The 22,015-nt window shown below is 37.4% G+C and overlaps 1 protein-coding gene across 3 annotated transcripts in view; it reads left to right on the top strand.

The window, feature by feature from the left end:
* Nucleotides 1-22,015, top strand: part of NEK7 (NIMA related kinase 7) — a 150,615-nt gene that overhangs the window by 93,854 nt on the left and 34,746 nt on the right. For all 3 annotated transcript variants that reach the window (XM_082651209.1, XM_082651210.1, XM_082651208.1), the window contains exons 6-7: nucleotides 9,399-9,507; nucleotides 10,374-10,481. In XM_082651209.1, coding sequence (XP_082507335.1) covers nucleotides 9,399-9,507; nucleotides 10,374-10,481 — 217 coding nt within the window. The remainder of the gene's footprint in view (nucleotides 1-9,398; nucleotides 9,508-10,373; nucleotides 10,482-22,015) is intronic.

The following is a 22,015-nucleotide window of genomic DNA, read 5'->3' as shown; positions in this document are numbered from 1 at the left end:
AAGTTTAGTTAGCATCCATTAGCTCGTATAGGTACAATAAAAAGAAAATGCAAAAAAAAAGGGGAAAAAATGGTTTTATTCTTGTGATGGGAACGCTTAGGATTTATTCTCTTAACAACTTCCCTGTATATCAGACAGCAGTGTTGACTGTAGCCATCATGCTGCACCTTGCATCACTAGTACTTACTTATCTTATAGCTGGAAGTTTGTACCTTTTGATCATCTTCCTCCAGTTCCCCCTCCCCCCTCCCCTGCACTTCTGGCAACCACAAATCTGATCTCTTTTTTCTATGAGACTGTGTGTGTGTTTGTGTGTTTTTTATTTAGATTCCATATGTAAGCGACATCATGCAATATTTATCTTTCACTTAGCACAATGCCCTCAAGGTCCATCCATGTTTTTGCAAATGGCAGGATATCCTCATTTTTTATGGTTGAATAATACTCCATTGTATATGTACCACAACTTCTTTATCCATGTACTGATTGATGCACACTTAGGTTGTTACCATGTCTTGGCTACTGCAAATAATGCTGCAGAAACATGGGGCTGCAGATATCATGTTTGTTTTCATTTCCTCTGGATATATTTCCAGAAGTGGAATTGCTGGATCACATGGTTTTATTTTTAGTTTTTTATTTTTAGTTTTACTTTTTTGAGGTTCCTCCACGGCAGCTACACCAGTTTACAATCCCATCAACAGTGTACAAGGGTTCCCCTTTCTCCACATCCTGGCCAGTATTTGTTGTCTCTTGTCTTTTTTTGATGGCCGTTCTAACAGGCATGAAGTGGTATCTTATTGTGGTTTTGATTTGCATTTCCATAATGACTAGTGATGTTGAGCATCTTTTCATGTACCTGTTGGCCATTCATATATCTTCTTTGGAAAAATGTCTACTCAGGTCTTTTGCCTGTTTGTTAATTGGATTATTTGGGGGGGTTTTTTGCTATGGAGTTGTGTGAGTTCTTTATATATTTTGGATATTAGCCCCTCATCAGATATATCGTTTGCAAATATTTTTTCCCATTCTGTAGGTTGCCTTTTCACTTTTTGATTGTTTCTTTTGCTGTGCAGAAGCTCTTTAGTTTGATGTCATCATACTTGTTTATTTTTCATTTTGTTGCTTATGTTCTAGGTGTCATATCCAAAAAATCATTGTCAGGGAGCTTTTTCCTATGTTTTCTTCTAGGAGTTTCATGGTTTCAGGTCTCACATTTAAGTCTTTAATTCATTTCGAGTTAATTTTTGTGAGTGGTGAAAGATAAGGGTCTAGTTTTATTCTTTTATATGTGGATGTCCAATTTTCCCAGTACCATGTATTGAAGAGACTGTCTTCTCCCTATTGAGTATTCTTGGCTCCCTTGTCAAATATTAGTTGACTGTAAATCCTTGGGTTTATTTCTCAGCTCTCAATTCTTTTCCATTGATCTATGTGTCTGTTTTTATGCCAGTACCATACTGTTTTGATTACTGTAACTTTGTAATATAGTTTGAAATCAGGAAGTGTGATGCCTCCCGCTTTTTTCTTCTTTCTCAGGATTGCTCTGGCTGTTTGGGGTCTTCTGTGGCTCCGCATAAATTTTAGAATTGTATTGTCTACTGCTGTGAAAAATGCCATTGGAATCTTAATAGGGATTGCATTGAATCTATAGATGGCTTTTGGTAGGATTGACATTTTAATAATATTAATTCTTCTGATCATGAACATGGGATTTCTTTCCATTTTTTTGTGTCTTCTTCAATTTGTTTCATCAATATCTTGTAGTTTTCTGAGATCGTTCACCTCCTTGGTTAAGATATTCCTAAGTATCTTATTGTTGTTGATGCTACTGTAAATGGAATTGTTTTCTTTATTTCTTTTTCAGATAATTCACTATTACTGTATAGAAACATTACTGATTTTTATATGTTAAATTTTTATCCTGAAACTTTACTGAATTCGTTGATTAGAACTAATGGTTTTTTGGTGGAGTCTTTAGGATTTTTTACTTATAAAATCATGTCATCTTCAAGTAGAGACAATTTTACTTCTTCCTACACGGTTCTAATGCCCTTAACTTGTTTATTTTCTTGCCTGATTGCTCTGGCAGGTTCTTTCAGGGCTGTGTTGAATAAGGGTGGCAAGAGTGGCTCCCGTGTCTTGTTCCTGAGTTAGGCTACCTCTTCTTATTTGTAATATATTTAGACATAGGCTGTGTTTTTGGATTGCCAACTGTGTATTTTCTACATTGTTACCACCTGTGCGGTATTTCTTTTAAATTTTGTAGGAGCTTTAAGACTCTTCCTTTATACAGACATAATGTTAATCTTTTATACTGATTTTTTTTACTGTGTTTATAAATGCACTTTGTATTAGTTTTTAATTGCTAATTATCACAAACTTAGCTTAAAGAAACACAAATTTATTATCTCACAATTTGTGGGGGGGGTCAGTGAGTTCACATACTGGTTTGTGGGTTCTTTGCTCAAGGTCTTAGAAACTGAAATCAAGGTGCCAGCTGGGCCTGTGATCTCATCTGAGGTTTAGAGCTTTCTTCCTTGTTCACTGATTGTTGGGAGAATACAGTTCCTTGCGGCTGTATGATGGAAGTCCCTGCTTTCTTCCTGGCTATCAACTGGGAGCCGTCTTCGAGGCCACATGGCCCTCTCTGCTGTGGCAGTTTGCTCCCTTAAGGCCAGCAGGAGAGTCTCTCTGGCTTTGAATCTCCCTGACTTCTTTGAAGGGTTTACCCGATTAGGTCAGGTTCACCCAGGATAATCATCCTGGTGATTATCTCAAAAGTAGCTGATTTAGAGCCTTAATTATGTCTGCAGAATCCTTTCTGTCACATAAGATAACCTAATATGGGGGTGATAGTTCATCACATTCACCACCCAGCTCATACTCAAGGGGAGGGGATGGTGCACCAGGACTTGAGGATTTTGAGGGGTGAGGTATGTCTGAGAATTCTGCTTACCACAAACTTTGATAAGTTAGCTAAAACATGAAGTGTTTTGGAGATAATTATTATCTTCAAATATTATAACGTGTAAATCTTGTTCGCCTTCTTGGTGTGGTTGTTTTTTTTGCATTTGCAGACATATTCTTATCTGTTCTTATCCAAATTTAGAGGCTGTACTGGAAATAAAATCACTTAGAAATGTCTTTTACACTCTTGACCTTTGGATCCTTGAAGCAGTAAAATCTCCCCAGCAGCACCATCTATCTTTGCTGACTCTGATTTATGGTTTAGAGGATACAGACACTGTCCATTTCAGCATCTGGCATAAAGTGTGCAGCCCAAGCCAGACCACAGGGAGAATTGCCAGCGATTCCAAATGCAGTCTGTTTCCTGCTGAATCTCTTGTATACGATTGCTATCTATCTTATTTCATACATGACTTTAGAATTATTCAGAAGTCTTAAGGTTACAGATTAGCGGTGCTATCTAAAAAAACTATACAGAATTGAATATTCTATACATAGGTACCTACCTACCTACATCATGCATGTACACCTGTGTGTGTGTAACCACGTAGATTTATGTCTGTGTGGTATGTATATGTAGGTGTGTTATACAGCATTATTTTTACAGAAGCAGTGTTACTGATAAAGTATCCCTTGGGTTTTCTTTGATACCTGTGAAGTTTGGTAATAAAGTAGTATTGAACTTAGGGATTTTAATAAATTGAAAATTATGTACCATAATGGCCGTTATGTCGTCCTGTGAGCATAATGAAAAAGTGGTGTGTAAGTTTTGAACTATATTTACTTAGGAAAAAATAAGAAGATAATTTTCAGGGAACTTTTTGCTCCTTCTATTTGAAGGTAATATTGATTGAAAGCTGCCTTTATAAACCATTTACCACCACGAGCAGTAGTGCTGGTAGCTGTAGACAATTAAGTAGAGAGAAGAGGTACGGACTTCTGTCCAATTTTTCTTTGTTCAGATTTCTACTGAGAGACTTTTATTGTCTCATTATTGTTCTGCTGTCTTCCTTGTCCATTAAGAATATTGAAATATCTTTCTAACTCTCTTACTATTGTCTGGTTTAACATAACTAGAAAGAATTCATCAGAGGCAAGTGTTGCCCTCTCTGCTTGTGAACTTCCATGTCGTCCTAAAGATGGACTTCCTGCTTTTTCATCTCACCACCTCTGTCTCTAGTCCTCTAATGCAGTAGGGACAACATCTTAAGTATTTCCAAGTATTTTCCCATGAATTTTAGGAACATGGAAGCTTCTCTTAAGAATTATCAACGTGGCAGCAATGCAGGCATCATTCCTTGTAGTAATTCTGATGCATTCATATCTTTTTCATTGATTTTTTAAAATATCCTAAGTTTCCTTGACACTGATGTATGAACATTTAGAAGGCAACTTTTCAGGGGGAAAAATATTGTGACTTTATAGGAGCTTATTTTTCTTGTTTGCTAAATAAGGTCTTTTTTTTCCCCCAAGGCTTAATTACTCAGAAAAAATATCTTATCTGTTTCACATTTTCTACCATAAGATAAAATATGTTTTCCACTTCCATTATTAACCTATATGATTTTGACTTTGGGGAATGAATGGATTACACTGATGTTCTATTAAATTATAATTAGAAACAGCTGAGTACACTTAGCAGCTTTTCTAACATTTATAGGAAAGGAAAAAGACAAGTAGAGCTTGGATGAGAAATGTTTTATCAAAGAGGATAAAATTAGATGCAGATGATAAGTATTTTTAGTGATCTCCTGACTGCCAAGCCCATATTACTTGCATCTTCTAAGCAACTTAGGGTACCTAAATTTTCTTCTGAGTGCCAAGGGTGAAAATATTCACACATTGCAAATTAGTATCACATACCAAAATTCTAATTGAGACATAACTATTTTATGCATTTATGTAATTCCCAAAATTGGTGTATAGCAAATACTTGTACAGTTTAGTCTGTTGACACCTTCTTATGCCTTTGGAATAAAAATATTTCCATAGAAAGATTGACACATAATAAAAATCACACTTAGAACTGTCAATAACACTTTTAGAAGCATCCTGTCTTTTCCATCACCCAGTCCCTGTGCATTTGATTCTTTGAAATAACCACTGCAAAATATCATCTTATAAAAATGCATTATACTTAACAGAAATGTTTGGGAACATAACATCCCTTCTGTTGGTAAATGGTTGACCTAATTACAAGGTCAGTTACCTTATAATTACCTAATTACAAAAATTTGACCTGTTTTCTCATGTGAAGGCCATTTATAGCATTAACTGGACCTATGGGGATCTCAGAGGTATTAGGATTGTTATTTTTGCTTTGTTTTTATCAGCTGGAGATTTAAAGGACAGGACATACTAGTAAAATTTGTTATTTTAAGTGTGAAAATGTGCCAATCAGGCATTTATTATTTGTGTTTTATTTGTAACTGAGATACCTTAGAGGCAGCAGGTGCCACACAGATCATCTCCAAGCTCTGTTTAATATAGTGAGGACACAGAGGCCCAGCAAGGTTAAGCGGCTTCTTCAAGGTCACACAGCCATTACTGTCAAGAATCAGGTCTGTTATTAAAGGCGCATATGGATTCTGTGAGTGGCACATGAAACATCTGATGACACCCCCAAGCAGGAAATAGTTCCTCATAGTGAACATAAATTACTTACTTCCTCCTGTGAGATACTTGGAAGAGATGGAAAACAGCTGATGCCTGCAATGCCAGTTCTCATATAACTTCATTATTTCTTGTTATTTAATTACCATTTCTCCTAATTTTCTTCAAGAATGACTTGCCTGACAGGATTGTTATTTGTTGTTTTTTTGGTTTTGTTTTTAACTACAGCAGTATGTTGTTTCCAAAGGATGCTTGGTATATGGTGCCCAGGACCAGCACACAATCGTGGGTCCCCTTGTTGACAAATGACTAGGAATTTCTAGGCGGCAGAACAGAGCATTACACTCACTGCAGGGCCCTGCATGAATGTATGGGCCGCACACCTGTGAAACTGGCACTCTGGTTCTGGGTGTGTTGTCTGAAACTTTCTTGTTAAAAATTAATATACCAAACTACGGGCTTAAATATTTTGATACACTATAGAGATTAACTTTTTTTTGATCCAACAAGATAATTTTCTGTTCTTTCTCTGTTGATGAGTTTATGCTGGGTAATACTGTTAAATTTTTTTCCCAAGATTTCCTGAGGAGGAATGCTAGAGTTATAAAACTTAGAAATAAATGTATGTGCTGTTTGGAGTAGTGGTGTCTAGATTCAGGAACCAAGTGACCCCAAAACTGATACTTGATAAGCAGTGCCCACTATGTAATTTGGTCTGGGGCATTTAATTTGTAGGAGGATGTTTGACAATTTTAAAAAAAGATGTGACTATTTTCCAAAAATCTTTGAATGGAAGCAGCTTGCATCAGCTAGCCTCTTTTATATTAATACACATCGTTCAGTGACATTGCACATGTTTTTACCAGGGATGCTGAATTTCACCTAAGTGAGATGCTGGTAATCTTTTTACACATAAATGAGAATATAATATAACCTGATGTTTGTATATGCATTTTACATGTACCCTGGCTGCCTTTTTTGTACATCTTTTCTTTTGATGTGAATAATGTTCAGTGTATATTTGAATAATGTTGATGGAGATAGAAAAATATGCTTTTAAAGTAAACAATATTTGAAGCTTTGCATAGAAAAAAGATGAACGTACCTTTGAAAAAAAGACTAAATAATAATTCTGTCCAAGTGGTTAGGTATACCTGAGTGCTAATTTCTGTCTTTTCATGACTTTTTAGATATTTTATTTTCAGATATAAAAAGTTAAAATTCTATTTTATAACATAAATATAGTAAAAATGACATATCCTGTAATATCCAGAAATCTTTATTACTACTAACGTTTAAAAACTATTTATTGCTTTATTAAAAACTTACCACATGACAAATAAATGTACATTTTTTATTTCTGTGTATTGGTATTAGATTTTTTCCAAATCTAGAGCTGAATATTTATGTGGGACTGTCTTTTTTCAAAAGAAAGATAGGATTTTTGAACAGTAATGCTATTTAACTGGATAATTAACTTTTAAAAGATATGTATATATTAGAATAAGTTAAGAAAAGGTGGTTCTTTTTTTTAATACATTGGCATTTTGTAAGTTCCTCCTTTGTAGTGCTAATATAAATTTTACCAGTAGTAAAAAGAATTCAAATTTGTATTGCGTTTTTTCTGTTCATCCTCTTTTTAAGAGATAGCCAACAGTGCCACCATCAGAACAGACAGCCTTTTCTCATCATAAGTATTGGTTTCCTCAAAAAAAAAAACTACACTGAAGGATGGTTGAAAAACTGCATGTGTTTAAACAGACACATAAAAAATATTGGGAGATAACCAATGACGTAATGAAACTGCTTTTGATTTATTTTACGATCCAGTCAAATTCCTAAAATTATTCTTCAGAAACATGTTAGGAATTTAGATAGTTACATTTGGCCAAGTCATTCCGTCTCGGTAGCATTATATTGATGCCAGTTTATTGTTATCACCTTTAATTTGTTTTTGAAAGAAACGATCCTAAACAAGAATATGAAAACATGAAAATAGTCAGACTATCTTGGCCTGGTTACATCTTCCATTTTGAGGGCAATTTTTTCATTCTGCCCTTTCCTTTATATATGACTTATTTTTTAATAATGGAACTTTAAAGGTAAATTGTCAAGTTAATTATAATTACGGTGGTTTCAGAATCTATATTAAAGCATAAGCTTCTTCTTTCATAGTCTGATACTTACATGATACGGTATATTTATTTTTGAATGAAAAGAAACCTGGTCCCCATCTTCCTGTTGACATCAAACAGTCTTCTGATATGCTAATCCAGAGTGAGGGAAAGCACATAGACTGGCTTTATTTGGAGCCATTCCAAATCTAAAAGAATATTATGTGTATAGAACTGATTTTGCAGCATTGCCCCCATAGAATGAAAACCGATGCTGACACAGTCTGCAATTAATAAGACTTAACGTTGAAACATGATATGGGAGGTTTTCACCATTTTAGTATTAACCCTGATTTGCTTTTTAATATCCTGGTCATCTAATTGTTATTTGTTTTTTTGCTACTGATGTAATAGCTATTGAAATTGCTAATAAGTTCATTCCTATAGTATGTGTTCCAATAAAGATTAACCTAAAGTGATTCGCTTTTCCTTAAAGATTTATCCTTTGGTGTATTGAGTGCATATGAGACAGTAAATATAATCCTTTGCTAAGTATGAAGTAGGGATACAGGCAAATTTGTTTCCCTGTTTTGTTTTTCCTTTCAGCCTGCCCTCAACTGGTCACAGGGGTAGGAACTGACACAGCTCATTATTTTGGAATCATCTGAAGTACCATTCTCCATATTCAATAACAAAAGAAATCAAATTAGTTGAACTTTCAAAAATGTCAAGTCACCAGATAAAGTGCATTAAAGCACGTATTTAAATGTCGATGTCTATTAATCAATGTATATCTTAAAAAGTTAAAATTGTCTGAAAATTTGTCTAAATGAAATACTTATTCATGTTGGTCATTTATAGATTTTGCTAAGTAGAAAACCAATTACACTTTTGTTTTTGAAAAATAATTTTTATGTAAAGAATCTTTATAAATCTTATGAAGCTACGAACTGTGTTCTTGAATCAGCATATTATTAGTATATTCTTCTGGCAAAGGTAATGTAGAAAAACGGGCATGAATATGTACCTTTGGTTTTGCAGTTATTTAGTTATTGCCCTCTTACGCGTGATGGCCCACTCCTTCCAAGCTAGCATATTTACACTCAGCTTTTTTTGCCCTGGTCTTCCTGTAATGTTTTGCTCCCATATTTAGTTTCATTCGTTCAAAGCAAAGTGCAAGTTTGACTCGGAGTATGCAGTGGAAATATTCATGAAAACTTTTCACATAAATCCCTTTTATTTATTTAAGTTTTAATAAATTAAGTGATATTTCAAATCACCAAGGATGGTTCAATATTTAAAGGAATTCTACTTCACTACCTTCTGTCAAGAGAAGGACTATCTTGTAATGAACATAATCACCTCCATGTCTCTAGACTCTTTTATTCCGGCTATTCTTAAAATAAAATCTGACATCCTCCTTTTAGGATAAGAAATTACTTTATGTGGATGTTAATTTTTTGAAATAGATGGACACCACAAAGATGTAGCATGATATGGCTTGTGCTGACCTTAGATACAATAGGGAGACATTTAAGCCATTGTGTCCAGTAAAAATCTTGGTATCCTTTCACTATGGAAAATCATGGTTTTTAGCTGGTAATAGGTAGATAAAAGTAGGTGTTTTTTTCTGACTGAAGTCCGAATCTAGTCTGAAGATAATTTCTGTTTTTAAAATCTTATTTAAAATTTTTTAAACAGCATTTTAAGAAACAAAAGAGGCTAATTCCTGAAAGGACTGTTTGGAAGTACTTCGTGCAGCTGTGCAGTGCACTGGAGCACATGCATTCTCGACGAGTCATGCACCGGGGTGAGTTCAGTCATGAGTAACTTTTAGTGTTGGTGTCAACGATGCACAGTATCAGGCTTTCCCAGGTAATTTATTTCCAAGTTTTGATTTTACTAGAATGATAAGCCTTTAAGTGAAGACTACTTGGGTTTTTTTTTTAATAAGAATTAGTTATTTTTCTGTTTGACTTTTTTTTTTTTTTTTTTTACTGATTATGTTGATAAAAGAAAAAAAATTAGATGCAGGAAAGCAGTTGAACATGCATAAGGAAGAGGTTTTTTTGTTTTTTTTTAATGAACTATACATTACAGCTATTTAGATTTTTAATGTTCAGCATTCACTGTTAATATATTTATAGTTATCAGTCAAATGGTTGGGTGGAATGTATGAAGGTTACATCACTAAGGCATTAATCCCTTGATTTGGGGGTTTGAACAATTTCAGTACAATTTACTTAAGCAATTAAAATTTCTGAGGTCATCTAAGTAAAGAATTACCTGTGTCAGAGTTATGATTTTATATTTTGTGTAAACATGTCAATAAATTGCTCTTTAGTGGGATATTCTATTTGAAATTGATATAAGAAGGGCACAAATTTATTTTGTGCTTTGAATGTCACAGAAGTTTATTTGAAAACGGAAAACAAAATACATTTTAAATGAAAATGAATAGTGATCATCCTGCATTGATGATTATCTGTCTGTCATGGGACTGAGACTCAGAAATATTAGGCTATATGAAAATTACTCAAAATAATTGGTTAAAAATTCAAACTGACTTTCATTTTTGAGATGTATTTTAAATTCAACAATGAGAAGTGTTTTTTAATCCCTTGAATATACCTAAACTGACATCATCTTTCACCTGATCCCTTCATTTATTCACAGATATAAAACCAGCTAATGTGTTCATTACAGCCACTGGGGTCGTCAAACTTGGAGATCTTGGGCTTGGTCGGTTTTTTAGCTCCAAAACCACAGCTGCACATTCTTTAGGTAAGAGACACAGTATAATTTCATTCGGTTATCTACCCCCCTTCCCCCCACCCCGCCCATATGGTTAAAAATGTAAGGGATGTACAGATTACATGCTAGCTTTTATAGTCTAAATAAAACTATTTTAAAAATCATCAGGTCCTGAGCTGAAACCTGTCAGGTATAATGTGTCCATTCATGTGACAGTTGGATACTTCTGTTAGTTTGACCCTCAGGCAGGCATTTAGTAAAAGAAAATGCCAATGAACAAATCTAGTTTTAACCATTGCCATGGATCCTTCCTTTTCCTTTTACATTAATAATATTAATATGAAGAATAAACCATATCTTGAAAAAGGACCTCACCTGACCGTTTAAAAATACTATAGTTGTTTGTAAATGTTTATTTATTAAAGTAACATACATGGTTGTGATTGCTGTAGAGGGGGGACCTAGAGATGATCTGTGGCTAAGGAGGAAGATATTCCCCTAAGTTATAAAGTAGAAGATGCTTGTAATTTATTCATTCTAGAGCTGATAATATACGAGTGTCCTTTGTACCTAAAATAGAACTGAATGTAGCTATTACAACATTATATTAATGGAAAGAAGGTTGTCCAGTTTAGAAACAATAATTACTAGGAAGAAATAATTTTTAAATTGAATAACTTAAAGGGAGTGTTAGAGCTTCTCCTGAGACTCTTCAAATCATATTGTCCCCTTGTAATATGACTTTGTCAAAATGGTAACAACCAAAATAAAACAAGGATTAAGATAAAAATAAGTTGGCTTTAATTTAATGATGCCCCATCTTTGGTGAAAGATGAAATCATTGAAAACAAGTGATTTTTTGGATAAAATTATTGTTTTTAAATGAGAAATAAAACAATTTTAAATGGCTTGATGAGGAATAAGTGAGTTACACTAAATAATGATGTTGTGAAATGAGCATCTGAATTAGTTGACTGGACATTTTTAAATGGCTTTGACATAAAGGTCCTGTGTGGCCTTGAACCTGTCATTTAATTCTTCTGTATATAGGATAGTGTGTGGCACATAAGTAGGCACCTGATCAGTATTTGCTGAATGACAAGATATTGGGTCCTAGATTAAGAAGTGGTGGGAAGATAATACTTTACCCTTTACACAGAGTTTCAGTTTTGTCCAGTACTTTAAGAAAAATTTCAACTGATGCCGAGTAACAATGTTTTAGTTTTCTCTTTCACTTTACATTTATTCTTGCAGAACATTACAATTTTTTCAGGATAGGAAAATTTGATATGAAGTTCCATAAGAAATGCATAAATTTGCAGAGCACTTTAATAAAGTTTTATTTGGAAGTTCCAACTCTGACAATGCAAATAGTAGAGGATTTCTGTGAAGAAAACTTTAGATTGTTCCAAGCCAGTGCCACTGATCGTTAGGGAAGATAACGTGTTCACTGTTACTCATCTGAACGGAATATCCTAACAGCACTCTGTTGTTATTCTACTTAGAAATGCTAGGTTACAGTTACACGTGCACACACATACAGGCACACAGGCACAACTGCACGTATCCATGCTCCTGCACACATATATGTATTGTGTAATTGCTGCTTTGCAGGCTGTCGCTCTGAGCATGCCGTAGTTGCCTGACCCTAAGTATACCTAAGTATATGGTCCAGCATACTGTGTGAAAACCAAATCTTAACAGTTTAGGAAATGGGCTTCTTTAGCTTGCCTGTCACTGCCTCTTACAAAAGTCCTCAGTGGGGTTTACAAACGTGTATGCATGTCTTAGATTTAGGTGATGTGTTATTATATGATATAGAGGGTAAAAATTTAATAGATTTAATAATTCATTAAGAATTTCTAACGTCAGTTTTTATCTAAATCAATTCACTTAGGGTCATGTAGTTTGTGTGTGTGTGTGTGTGTGTGTGTGTGTGTGTGTATGGACACACACATATAAATGGGGATGCCCATAATTATAAAACATTCTGAGATACACCTGAAGTACAGACAGTGAGGAAGTAGCAATGAGACTGGTTTGTTGGATGAATGAATCAATAGAAAAATAATTTGTTTCACAAGTATTTTTGTTTTCCATGTTATTTGGAGAAAAATATTCTTAAAATAAGAAAACATGCTTTATTCCTGCCTATCTTCTCTGTGAAGTAAAGATTTTGATGGTTTGAAACTGAAGTTCACTAAGCAAAGTACGTTGAACATCAAGAATTAAAGTTTGAACTCTAGCCTACCAAGGTATTTGGACCCAATAAAAATCCTATGTAGGAGGATCAGGAAAACTCTTTGCTAACAAAGAATATGTATAAAATAACAAGGACAGAAATTGTGACATAGATTTATGTTTGTTGACAAGTTGACCCTAATTTTTGCTTTTAAAGAATTATTGCCCTCCTGTGTTACTGACATATATTTTTATTTTTAAGAGCAAATTTAAAAGATTGCTTTTAAAATAAACAATAAGGATATATAGTGCAGCATAGGGAAATTTAGCCATTATTTTGTAATAACTTTAAATGGAGTATAATCTGTAAAAATATTGAAACACTGTATTGTACACTGGAAATTTATAATATATAAATTATAATATAATAAAAAATAAAAGATTGCTTTTATTTTTCCAAAAAGTACTTGAAAATGTGGCCACCTATACAAATTTATTTTGCTCACAGAAAATATGATAAACTGTATGTTTTACAGTTGTTGATTTTTTTTCTGATTTTGCTGAGGATTAAATCTGTAGGGCATGATTTATTTATTCACAGTGCAGGTTTAAATATTAGTGAAACTACAAATGAATGAGACCTGTATATCGTTCATAAAGGAAAATCCGAATAAGATTACTTTGAATGAAGTCTGTTCTGATGCCAAATTTTGTTTAATTTTGTAAAGGAGATTTTTTTCAGGAATTTAATTCAAAAAGGCAAAAATACCTAGGATTTTAGAAATATCTTGTAGTAACAGATTTATACTTTGTTTATTTCAAAATACATTTTTTTCAAAAATCAAAGATTTTTCACTTATTTTTATTCAATCATTAGTAAGGAACACGCTTCCAAATTTTTTTGTATTTAACAATCCTTAAGAGATTGTCAAGTCCTTGAATTTTTCAGTTGTCTCTTCATTTTCTATCTCTTTTTTTTTTTTTTTTTTTTTTGCGGTATGCAGGCCTCTCACTGTTGTGGCCTCTCCCGTTGCGGAGCACAGGCTCCGAACGCGCAGGCTCAGCGGCCATGGCTCACGGGCCCAGCCGCTCCACGGCATGTGGGATCTTCCCGGACCGGGGCACGAACCCGTGTCCCCTGCATCGGCAGGCGGACTCTCAACCACTGCGCCACCAGGGAAGCCCTCTATCTCTTATTTGTATCATTTAATTACATGGTAACATATCGACATGCAATAAAATCTCTGGTTCTCTCACATTTTCTGTAGGAAATGAAGTTGTGTAGGTGGCCACGTTTCCAGTCAGTTTTCACAACCAGTTTTTTCACTAAGGAGTATGTCAACATAGAATAATAATAATTCCTTAAATTCAGGGTTAAAATTACAGATACTAAATCTGATGTTGCTGGATGTTCAGACCATGTTCAGTTCTTCAAAACTGAAAAAAAAAAAAATCTCAGAGGCCTTTAGTTTTTCTTCTGCTCCCACCACACACAGTGTCTCCCAGTCTCTCCACTTTCTGTCCTGTCCTCCTTAATCCACAACAACTTCATGTTTGGACTAGGAAAGTATCCTCCCTTGTTTGTAATATTCCTTCCCCAAAGACATTATCTGATCATGTTACTTCCTCCAAATATTTGACTGTTCCCTGTGCCCTAAAGAATATCGTGAGAAGTCCTTGGCTTCGCGTTTGGGGTCCTCTAGGTCGGTGTCCGCTGGCCCACTTCCGTCTTTGGCTACCCACCTACCTCATGATGTCCGCCGTGCTTTTCCTCTTGCCTTGTTCTGAACGTGAGACAGAACAGAGGACACCTGGATTTACCTGCCCATTCTTCTGTAGGACCCTGAACAAGCCCTTCATTCACTTTTTGCAGGTTCAGTTTCCTGGTTTCTAAAAATGAAAATGTGGGTAATAACCATCCTATGTCAAGCAACCCCTAACCTAATGATAAAATGAACGCAAACATGTTTTCTGAACACTGCAAGTTGCTGTATGAACGTGAAGTTGCTTATGTTAACATGACAGTGGTGTGGGGAGAAGAGGAGAAGGAAGTCATGTGAAATTTATTTATTCTGTTGAAATACCTGAACTGATTCATTCAAAGACACAGGTGCTAAATCAACTAAAGTTGATTTCCCAACTCATTAATGGGTGATAACCTGCAACTGGGAAAACATTAGTCTGTGTTTACAGTACTTTTCATGCTGTTCCATTTACTTAAAGACAGATTCCCATTTTTCTGCCTTCTCCTTGTAGACCTTCTGCTGTCCTGCTCTCTGGCCAGTTCGGTTGGTCAGACGTAGTGCAGTCATTTACAGAGTTGCCTGTGCTCCTGGAGGTGGGGAGTAATGTGCCTGATTGTTCTGTACAGTTTGCAGCCATTCAGCTTCCTGAGGTCCTCGCAGGAGGACGTGAGCCATGGATGCAAACTGTTCCCCTTCTAGAGCCCAGGAGACTGAGGCATAGGAGGCGAACGGGCTTTGCACCTGGAAACCAGTGAGGCGAGCTTCCCCAGTCTGCGGTCCCTCTCCCACCCGGCACTGTATGTTTTTGCTGTATCCGGACCTTGTGGCGTTTTCCCTGACTCTGCCACTGTTTTCTGACTTGTAACTTCCCTCCGTCGGGGTTACCTTATCCCGCTGTGCACATAGCTGAGGGGCCTGCAGGTGAAAGTGCAATTTGTCCCCATCCTGCACTTGACTGTTGTGCATGCCCAAGACTCAGAAGTAAACGGGACGGAAGTCTTTCTTACAACCATTCTGTCTACCAGCAACTGGGGCTGATATTTCTAAGGAAGCGGCTCTTCTAGACTGAAAACTAAAACTTCACCAAAACCTGTGAAGTAGGAACATGGCAGTCAAGGTGTAATTTTTCTCATGTCACCTTGGATTATTTAAAAATAATCCAAATACATGATTGTTAGTCAAACCATATCAAACTGCCCTAATTTCCTGTGATAATGACCCAGAGGAATCGTCCACGGCTACTAAATATCAACAGCAAACGTAGCAGTGAATACGCGCACAGCATTTATTATTTGCAGGCACTTTTAAAGCACATTTTCTCCTCTGTGCCTTCATGTTGTGTGGGGCTAGGGTGGGGATTACCGAGCTCTCTGTGTTTATTACTGAACCTGACCCCCACACACACCATCCCTACGGTTCCTGATCCTTTATCCTATTTTCATTTTTCTGTTTTTCCTGTAGGACTTTGTATCTTCGAATATGCTGTGTTACTCACTTATTACGCTTAGTGCTTTCTGTCTTTCTGCCTCAGCCATGTGGAAGCTTCATGAGGATCGGGTTCTTCATGTTTTTGGTTCTCTGATGTATCTCAGATGTGTAGGAGAGGGCATTGCACATAGTAGATGCTCAGTGCATACTGATCAAATGAATTAGAGACAGGCTACACATCAAAGGATGGATTTAACTAAATATATCAGTAAGTATAGGTTAGATTATGCCGCAGGAAGAAACAATAACAGCATTTAGTTGCTTAGCACTGAAGCGTATTATTTCTCTGGTCACCCGGAGTCAGCTGTGGGCCCCCGTGTGGGTCCCGGTGGCCGCCCTCCCTCCAGGTGGTCACTTGGCATTTCAGGGGGCTTCAGCCTTGTGTGATCTTCATGAGACGAAGAGATCCTGGAGAATCACTTACTGGCTCTTAGTTAAGTCTTTCTACTTGAGTGTAACACATTAATTCCCATTCATATTTTATTGGCTACAACAAGTCTCGTGGCCTCATCCATCTTAAAGGAGTGGATGAATAATTCTCGCAGGTGTTCAGGAAGAGGAGAACCGAAAACAGTGAAGGTGAGCGCTGTCCCCCTTCATTGTCCATGAGATGAAGGAAACATACCTCATTCATTTGTTTATGTGGTTTGCACTCCTTCTCTCCTTGTTTATTTTTGTGACATACTTGTAGCTATTGCACCTGAAGGGTAATTAATTAGCTCTCTTGATGGGATTGTGTGCCCGGGGGGTGGGGGGGGTGGTAGGGGGGAGGAAGAGGGAGCCATGGATAGCCTTAGGGAGTGTCCATCATTCTGAATTAGGAGATTCTGAGCAGAGAGATTATTTTTAAATCCAGAATGATTCATGAGGTGTGCTAGAGTATTGGTCCTTGGTGAGTTTTCTCTTGATCAATAAATCTGTAATTTTCCCTCCTGGATGTACTTGTGATAGGGACCTTATTTTGGCCAATTTAAAACATTTATAATAATAATTATTACTCACCCAACTTCAAACACCAGCTGTGGACTGAGTGCCATGTAGCACATGAACTGCTTTCTCTTCTGCATCTCTAATTCAAATCTTTAAAGTGGTTGTGATTACCTGGTTTAGGGTCCTTATCAGTTAGTGAACAACCAGAGCTCTTTTAAATGATAAAAGATCACCATTTTATTATTTTATTCTTCTTATGGTAAATGTATTGGCTTCTACCCCCCCTCCAAAAAAATACCCTCAAAGAATGTACCTCATCGCATCCCCAGACTGTCCAGTGAACTCGTAGAGGTCGAGGATGCTTTAGACCACAAGCATTTCCTGTGGGGTTCTTGGCCTGTGGCTGGCTCGGCACGTGGAATTGGCCCACGTGACGCGTGAATGAATCGTCGGTGCATTTGTGTTTCTTTCCTATTGGTGCCCTAACAAATTCCCACAAATGCAGTGGCTTAAACCAACAGATTTATTATTTTTGCAGTTCTGTAGGTCAGAATTCCAACATGGCTCTCACCCGGCTAACATCAGGGTGCCTGCAGAATGGCATTTTTTTCTGGAGCTTCGAGGGGTGACTTATCCGGGTTGTTGGCAGAATCCAGGTCTTCGGTGTTGCCAGACCCAGGCCCCTTTTTCCTTCCTGTGTCCTCCCGAGGCTGCCTCACCTTCTGAAGCTGCCCTCATTGGCTTCTCCTCCTTCCTCCATCTTCAAGTCCCGCAGTGGCAGGTGGAGACCCTCTCACACTTGGAATCTCCCCTGCCCCTGCCCTTGCAAATGTCACGGACAGGCCAGGGTAGTCTCCCTAGCTTCAGATCCCTTTGCCGTGTGATGTGACGTTCGCGGCGTAACACCAGGTGCCAAAGTGCTGCCCGCCTCCCCGGATTAGTCGGCCTAACGGCTGGAGAGTCTTTGGTGTCCTCCTCTAAAGCCCGGTAAGGTGACGTGGTTTAAAAGTCAGAGGTTTTAATGGAAGTTCACAGTACTGAAATGAAGCACTTTCTTTTTTAGACAGATGTCTTAACGTTAAAATTTCCCATTTTTAATTATAGACTTTCATCAGTGATATGTGTTTACTTTTCAAGGGAGAAAATACCACACTTGCATTCATGTAAGTTTTGCAGGCAAGTCCTTTTCTATCATTACTATTAGTTTATTAACAGTTCTTTTTTTTTTTTAATTATTTACAAAAGCTTGTTTAATTCTCAAGGGTCGTCTCTCCTTTGTGCCAGTCTTGCTTTTGAGTGCCTTGCCTCCTCATGGACAGAAATAGAAAGCAATTTTAACAAAACTTAATTAGAAAAATTAAACTGCCATAAGATATAACCACATTATGTACTCCAAAGGTATATGTAAGTAATTAAGGGTAGTTATCTGCTATTCAAGCAAATCTACTTGCATCAAAGTTGCATTTATTATTTACAGTGAAGTGTTTCCTGTCTGACGGCTTGCTCTAGTGAAAAGGAGAAAAAAAAAAAAACGGCTTAATCATGTTCTAATATGGCATTTTACTTGCTTTCTTAATGTCTCCCGGAAGAGCAAAGATAGTTTCCTTTTTGCATGTACGTGTGTGATTTAGTTATTATATATGCTTGTTGTACCTCCTGAGGATGGAATAGATTTTTACAAAGAGCTGGCTAGGGGGCTCTGATACTGGTCCTTGTGCTGGACAAATACTTGAAACCTCTTGGGGGGAAATTGTGTTGTGGTTGTCGTTGTTGTTTGCGTTACAGGGTTGCTTGAACTCCTCTTTCCCTTTCAAAATGAGACAATGGTTCTCTGATTTTGTAATGTTGCCAGCTGAGTAAACGCATGGCCGTCCTTCCACCAGCATCAGAATTTTCACACTGGGGTCTCTTGAGTGTACAATTCATGCTCCCCACACTATTTCCAAGTGTGATATATCCTCTGATTACAACTCGGAAAATTAGTGTTCTTGAACCAGGCTTTAAAGCAGTTTCATTTTTGGTGCCAAGTGCCACCTGTGGTCACGTGCTTGTCCTTCCCACACCTTCCCTAGCACCTCTCTGTGGGTCTTTCCTTGGCGTGTACCCCATCATAGTTCAGCGTGGTTTGGAGGCTTAAAGGCAGCATATGCCTGGTCAGTACTAAAGACTACTTTCACTGATTTATTTTTAACTTGCAGTCCTTTCTTGACTTAAATAATCAGGCTGGGAAGAAGCTGTTATCTAATTGTAAACTGTGCATGTTTAACCTCTCAGCTACCATAAAAAGTATCTATTTGAAGCAGAGTAGCTGCAGAGAAGCACTGAACCCTGACCCTCACTCCTGGCCTTTGGTGTGTACATGCTGAGACTTGTAGAAGAGTTCTCTGCTGCTTAATTTGGAAAGATACAGACTTTTTTTTCCCAGTCGTCAATTTTAATGAAATAACTGTTTAAATGCAAGGGACAGAATGACCTGGCTTGAATTCTACATCCACACCTTACTAGCTTCGTGATCTTTGGCAAATTACCTGACTTCCTTTTGCGTCCTCTCTACAACAAGAATAATAGTAGTAACATCTCATTAAACTACCTCTTGGGGACTCCTCTGATGGCGCAGTGGTTAAGAATACACCTGCCAATGCAGGGGACACGGGTTCGAGCCCTGGTCTGGGAAGATCCCACATGCCGCGGAGCAGCTAAGCCCGTGCGCCGCAACTACCAAGCCTGCACTCTAGAGCCCACGAGCCACAACTGCTGAGCCCTCGTGCCACAACTACTGAAGCCCGCGTGCCTAGAGCCTGTGCTCCGCAACAAGAGAAGCCACCACAATGAGAAGCCCGTGCACCGCAGCGAAGAGTAGCCCCCGCACACCGCAACTAGAGAAAGCCCGTGCGCAGCAACGGAGACCCAATGTGGCCAAAAATAAAATAATTCATAAACTACCTCATAATAGCCCCCATTTCACTAGCCAGTGAGCCCCATGAAGACAAGGATTCAGCCTGTTTACTTCTGTCTCCCCAGCACCTAGAACAGTGTGGGCCCTGATAAACTGTTAAAAAGCTCAGCAAGGTAACACATGTGATCCATTTAACACAGTGCCTGGAGCAGAGAAACAGTAACTAGAAAATTTTCTGGGTTTTTAAATGTTATCAGTTACACTTGAAAGATGAAAAATTTATTTAACAAATGTCTTTTGTAGAAGAAATATTGATCTACCACTCAGCCATTCTGTACTGACCTCAGATAATACTCCTTACAATTAAGTAAATTTGGCCTCCATGGCGTCTGCCAACATAATTTCTGGGCTGGCTTAAGAGTAAGAAGGAAAAAACGAAAATTAATTCCTATTCCCTGAAGTTGTGTGTGTTCGTGTGTGTGTGTGTGTGTGTGTGTGTGTGTGTTTAAATCAAATTGAGGTTTAAGATGAATTGTGTCCTTTCAGTTCTCCCAACAAGGAATGTTCAAAGCTTTCTTTTCTGCAGTTTGTTCTGAGAGAAAGAAGCAACATTTCTAAACTGAATTTGCTTGTTTCTACCCTCTGACATAAAACATTTCAGTCAACTGTCCTAGGTAATAGTTTAAAACAGGAATATATTACTTTTTTCCACTTCACTTTCTGTATGGGTGTTTGCAGGGTTTTTATGAGTGCTGGAGAATTTGAGAGCAAAGAGATCTCAGAAACGATCTCATCTTCTTCATCACTGCACCTTACAGATGAGGAAAGTAATAAAAAGAGAAGTTAAGTGGTCCTAGTTAGTTGGTGGCAAAGGTAACATGTGAAACAGATTTCCTGACCTTTGACTGATTTTTCCTTTCCTCCCTTACTTAAAACAAAACAAAAAAATAGCAACCCAAATCTAACCACATAAAAAGATGCTTCAGTGGTTCTATTATTTTTTTCTCATTCAAGTCTTTGCAGAAATTGCTAAATGTTTATAAACTATTGAAAAAATTCTGTATGTAACTTACTCTGATGAATTGAAAGTTATTAGTTTATTCTATAATAGCATGTTAAGAGAAGTTTTTGGCTTTCTTAAACATATTGTAGAACTTGCGAAAATCAGTCTTCATTTTGTTAAGGATACATTTTAGGATGTATTTATTGTTAATAGAGTACTTCCCATTTAAAACTTTTCTCATATAGCTAGAATAAGTCAACGTAATGGATTTTTTTTTAATATTTGAATGACTGTCTTATTATAAAGAAGGGTCAGATAGCATTTTCAGTTGTTAACAATTTTCCTCTAGTATCAGACTTTCTGTGTTTTATAATGTTATCATCCGTTTCTTACTCACTTTTACTCCTGTCAGGAGGTTAAAATGACATTAAGTATCTGCTGCAGTGAAATATATTCCCGTTTTACCTCCAGCCACGCATTCTGGAAAGACTAGTGGAATCATGCGTCCTGCCATCTGAGGCTCCTCAACGCATAGTACTTTGCGTGGTCGTTTTAGTGTCTAATCATGTCACTCTGCACCGCCCCCTTGTCTTGTACAGTCGTTAAGAAGTCACCACATTCTTGAGGCAACAGCACTAATACACACAGCTGTCATGAATTTTAGAAAAAAAGGTTTTTAGGAAATAATCATGTATTCATTAAGTTTGAAATGTGGAGAACGTCTCACTGCATTTAAACGCATTTCGCATTTTCCTGGGCACTTAAACTTTGCGGCTCTGTGCCCAGTAGAGACGGGCGAGGATGGGCAGGGGCCCAGCCTGTGCTCAGTGTCGGCGTCCAGGACGGAGGCGCCCTGCGGGGGCAGGTCAGGGAGACATGGGGTGGGGGGCAAGACCTGCCTCTCGCACCCGGGCTCAGCGCTTAGTGATGAGTCTGTCCCATCAGTAATCATAGTGCAGGAGGCAGACTTTCTCCTTTCCCACTTAATGACGCTTTTGGACATGATGTGTCGGTCAGAGAGATGAGTAGCATACTCAGATTTCCATTTTATTATATACGCAAGATACACATAATTGAAATACCCAAACATGCGTATTTAGTATAAAGACGCTGGTTGCTGGTAATATGAAGGAGAACCTTCGTCTGGGTTTAAAGCCACAGCGTTAACTCTGTGTGTAACTGTTGGTAATGACCTCCAGCAGCGCCCTAAGAGGCTCTTCTGTACCTTGCAGTTTTTCAGGTTTTAGGTTTAGTTTAGTGGGATTCCTAATCATCCCGCTTCTCTGCCTCCTTGGCTCTCAGGCCGGCCGTGTGTTGGGTC

The sequence above is a fragment of the Grampus griseus genome (genome assembly GCF_964374135.1).
Source record: "Grampus griseus genome assembly, chromosome: 1".
In the NCBI taxonomy this organism is placed as follows: Eukaryota; Metazoa; Chordata; class Mammalia; order Artiodactyla; family Delphinidae; genus Grampus; species Grampus griseus.
This window is presented reverse-complemented; position numbering and strand designations above follow the sequence as displayed.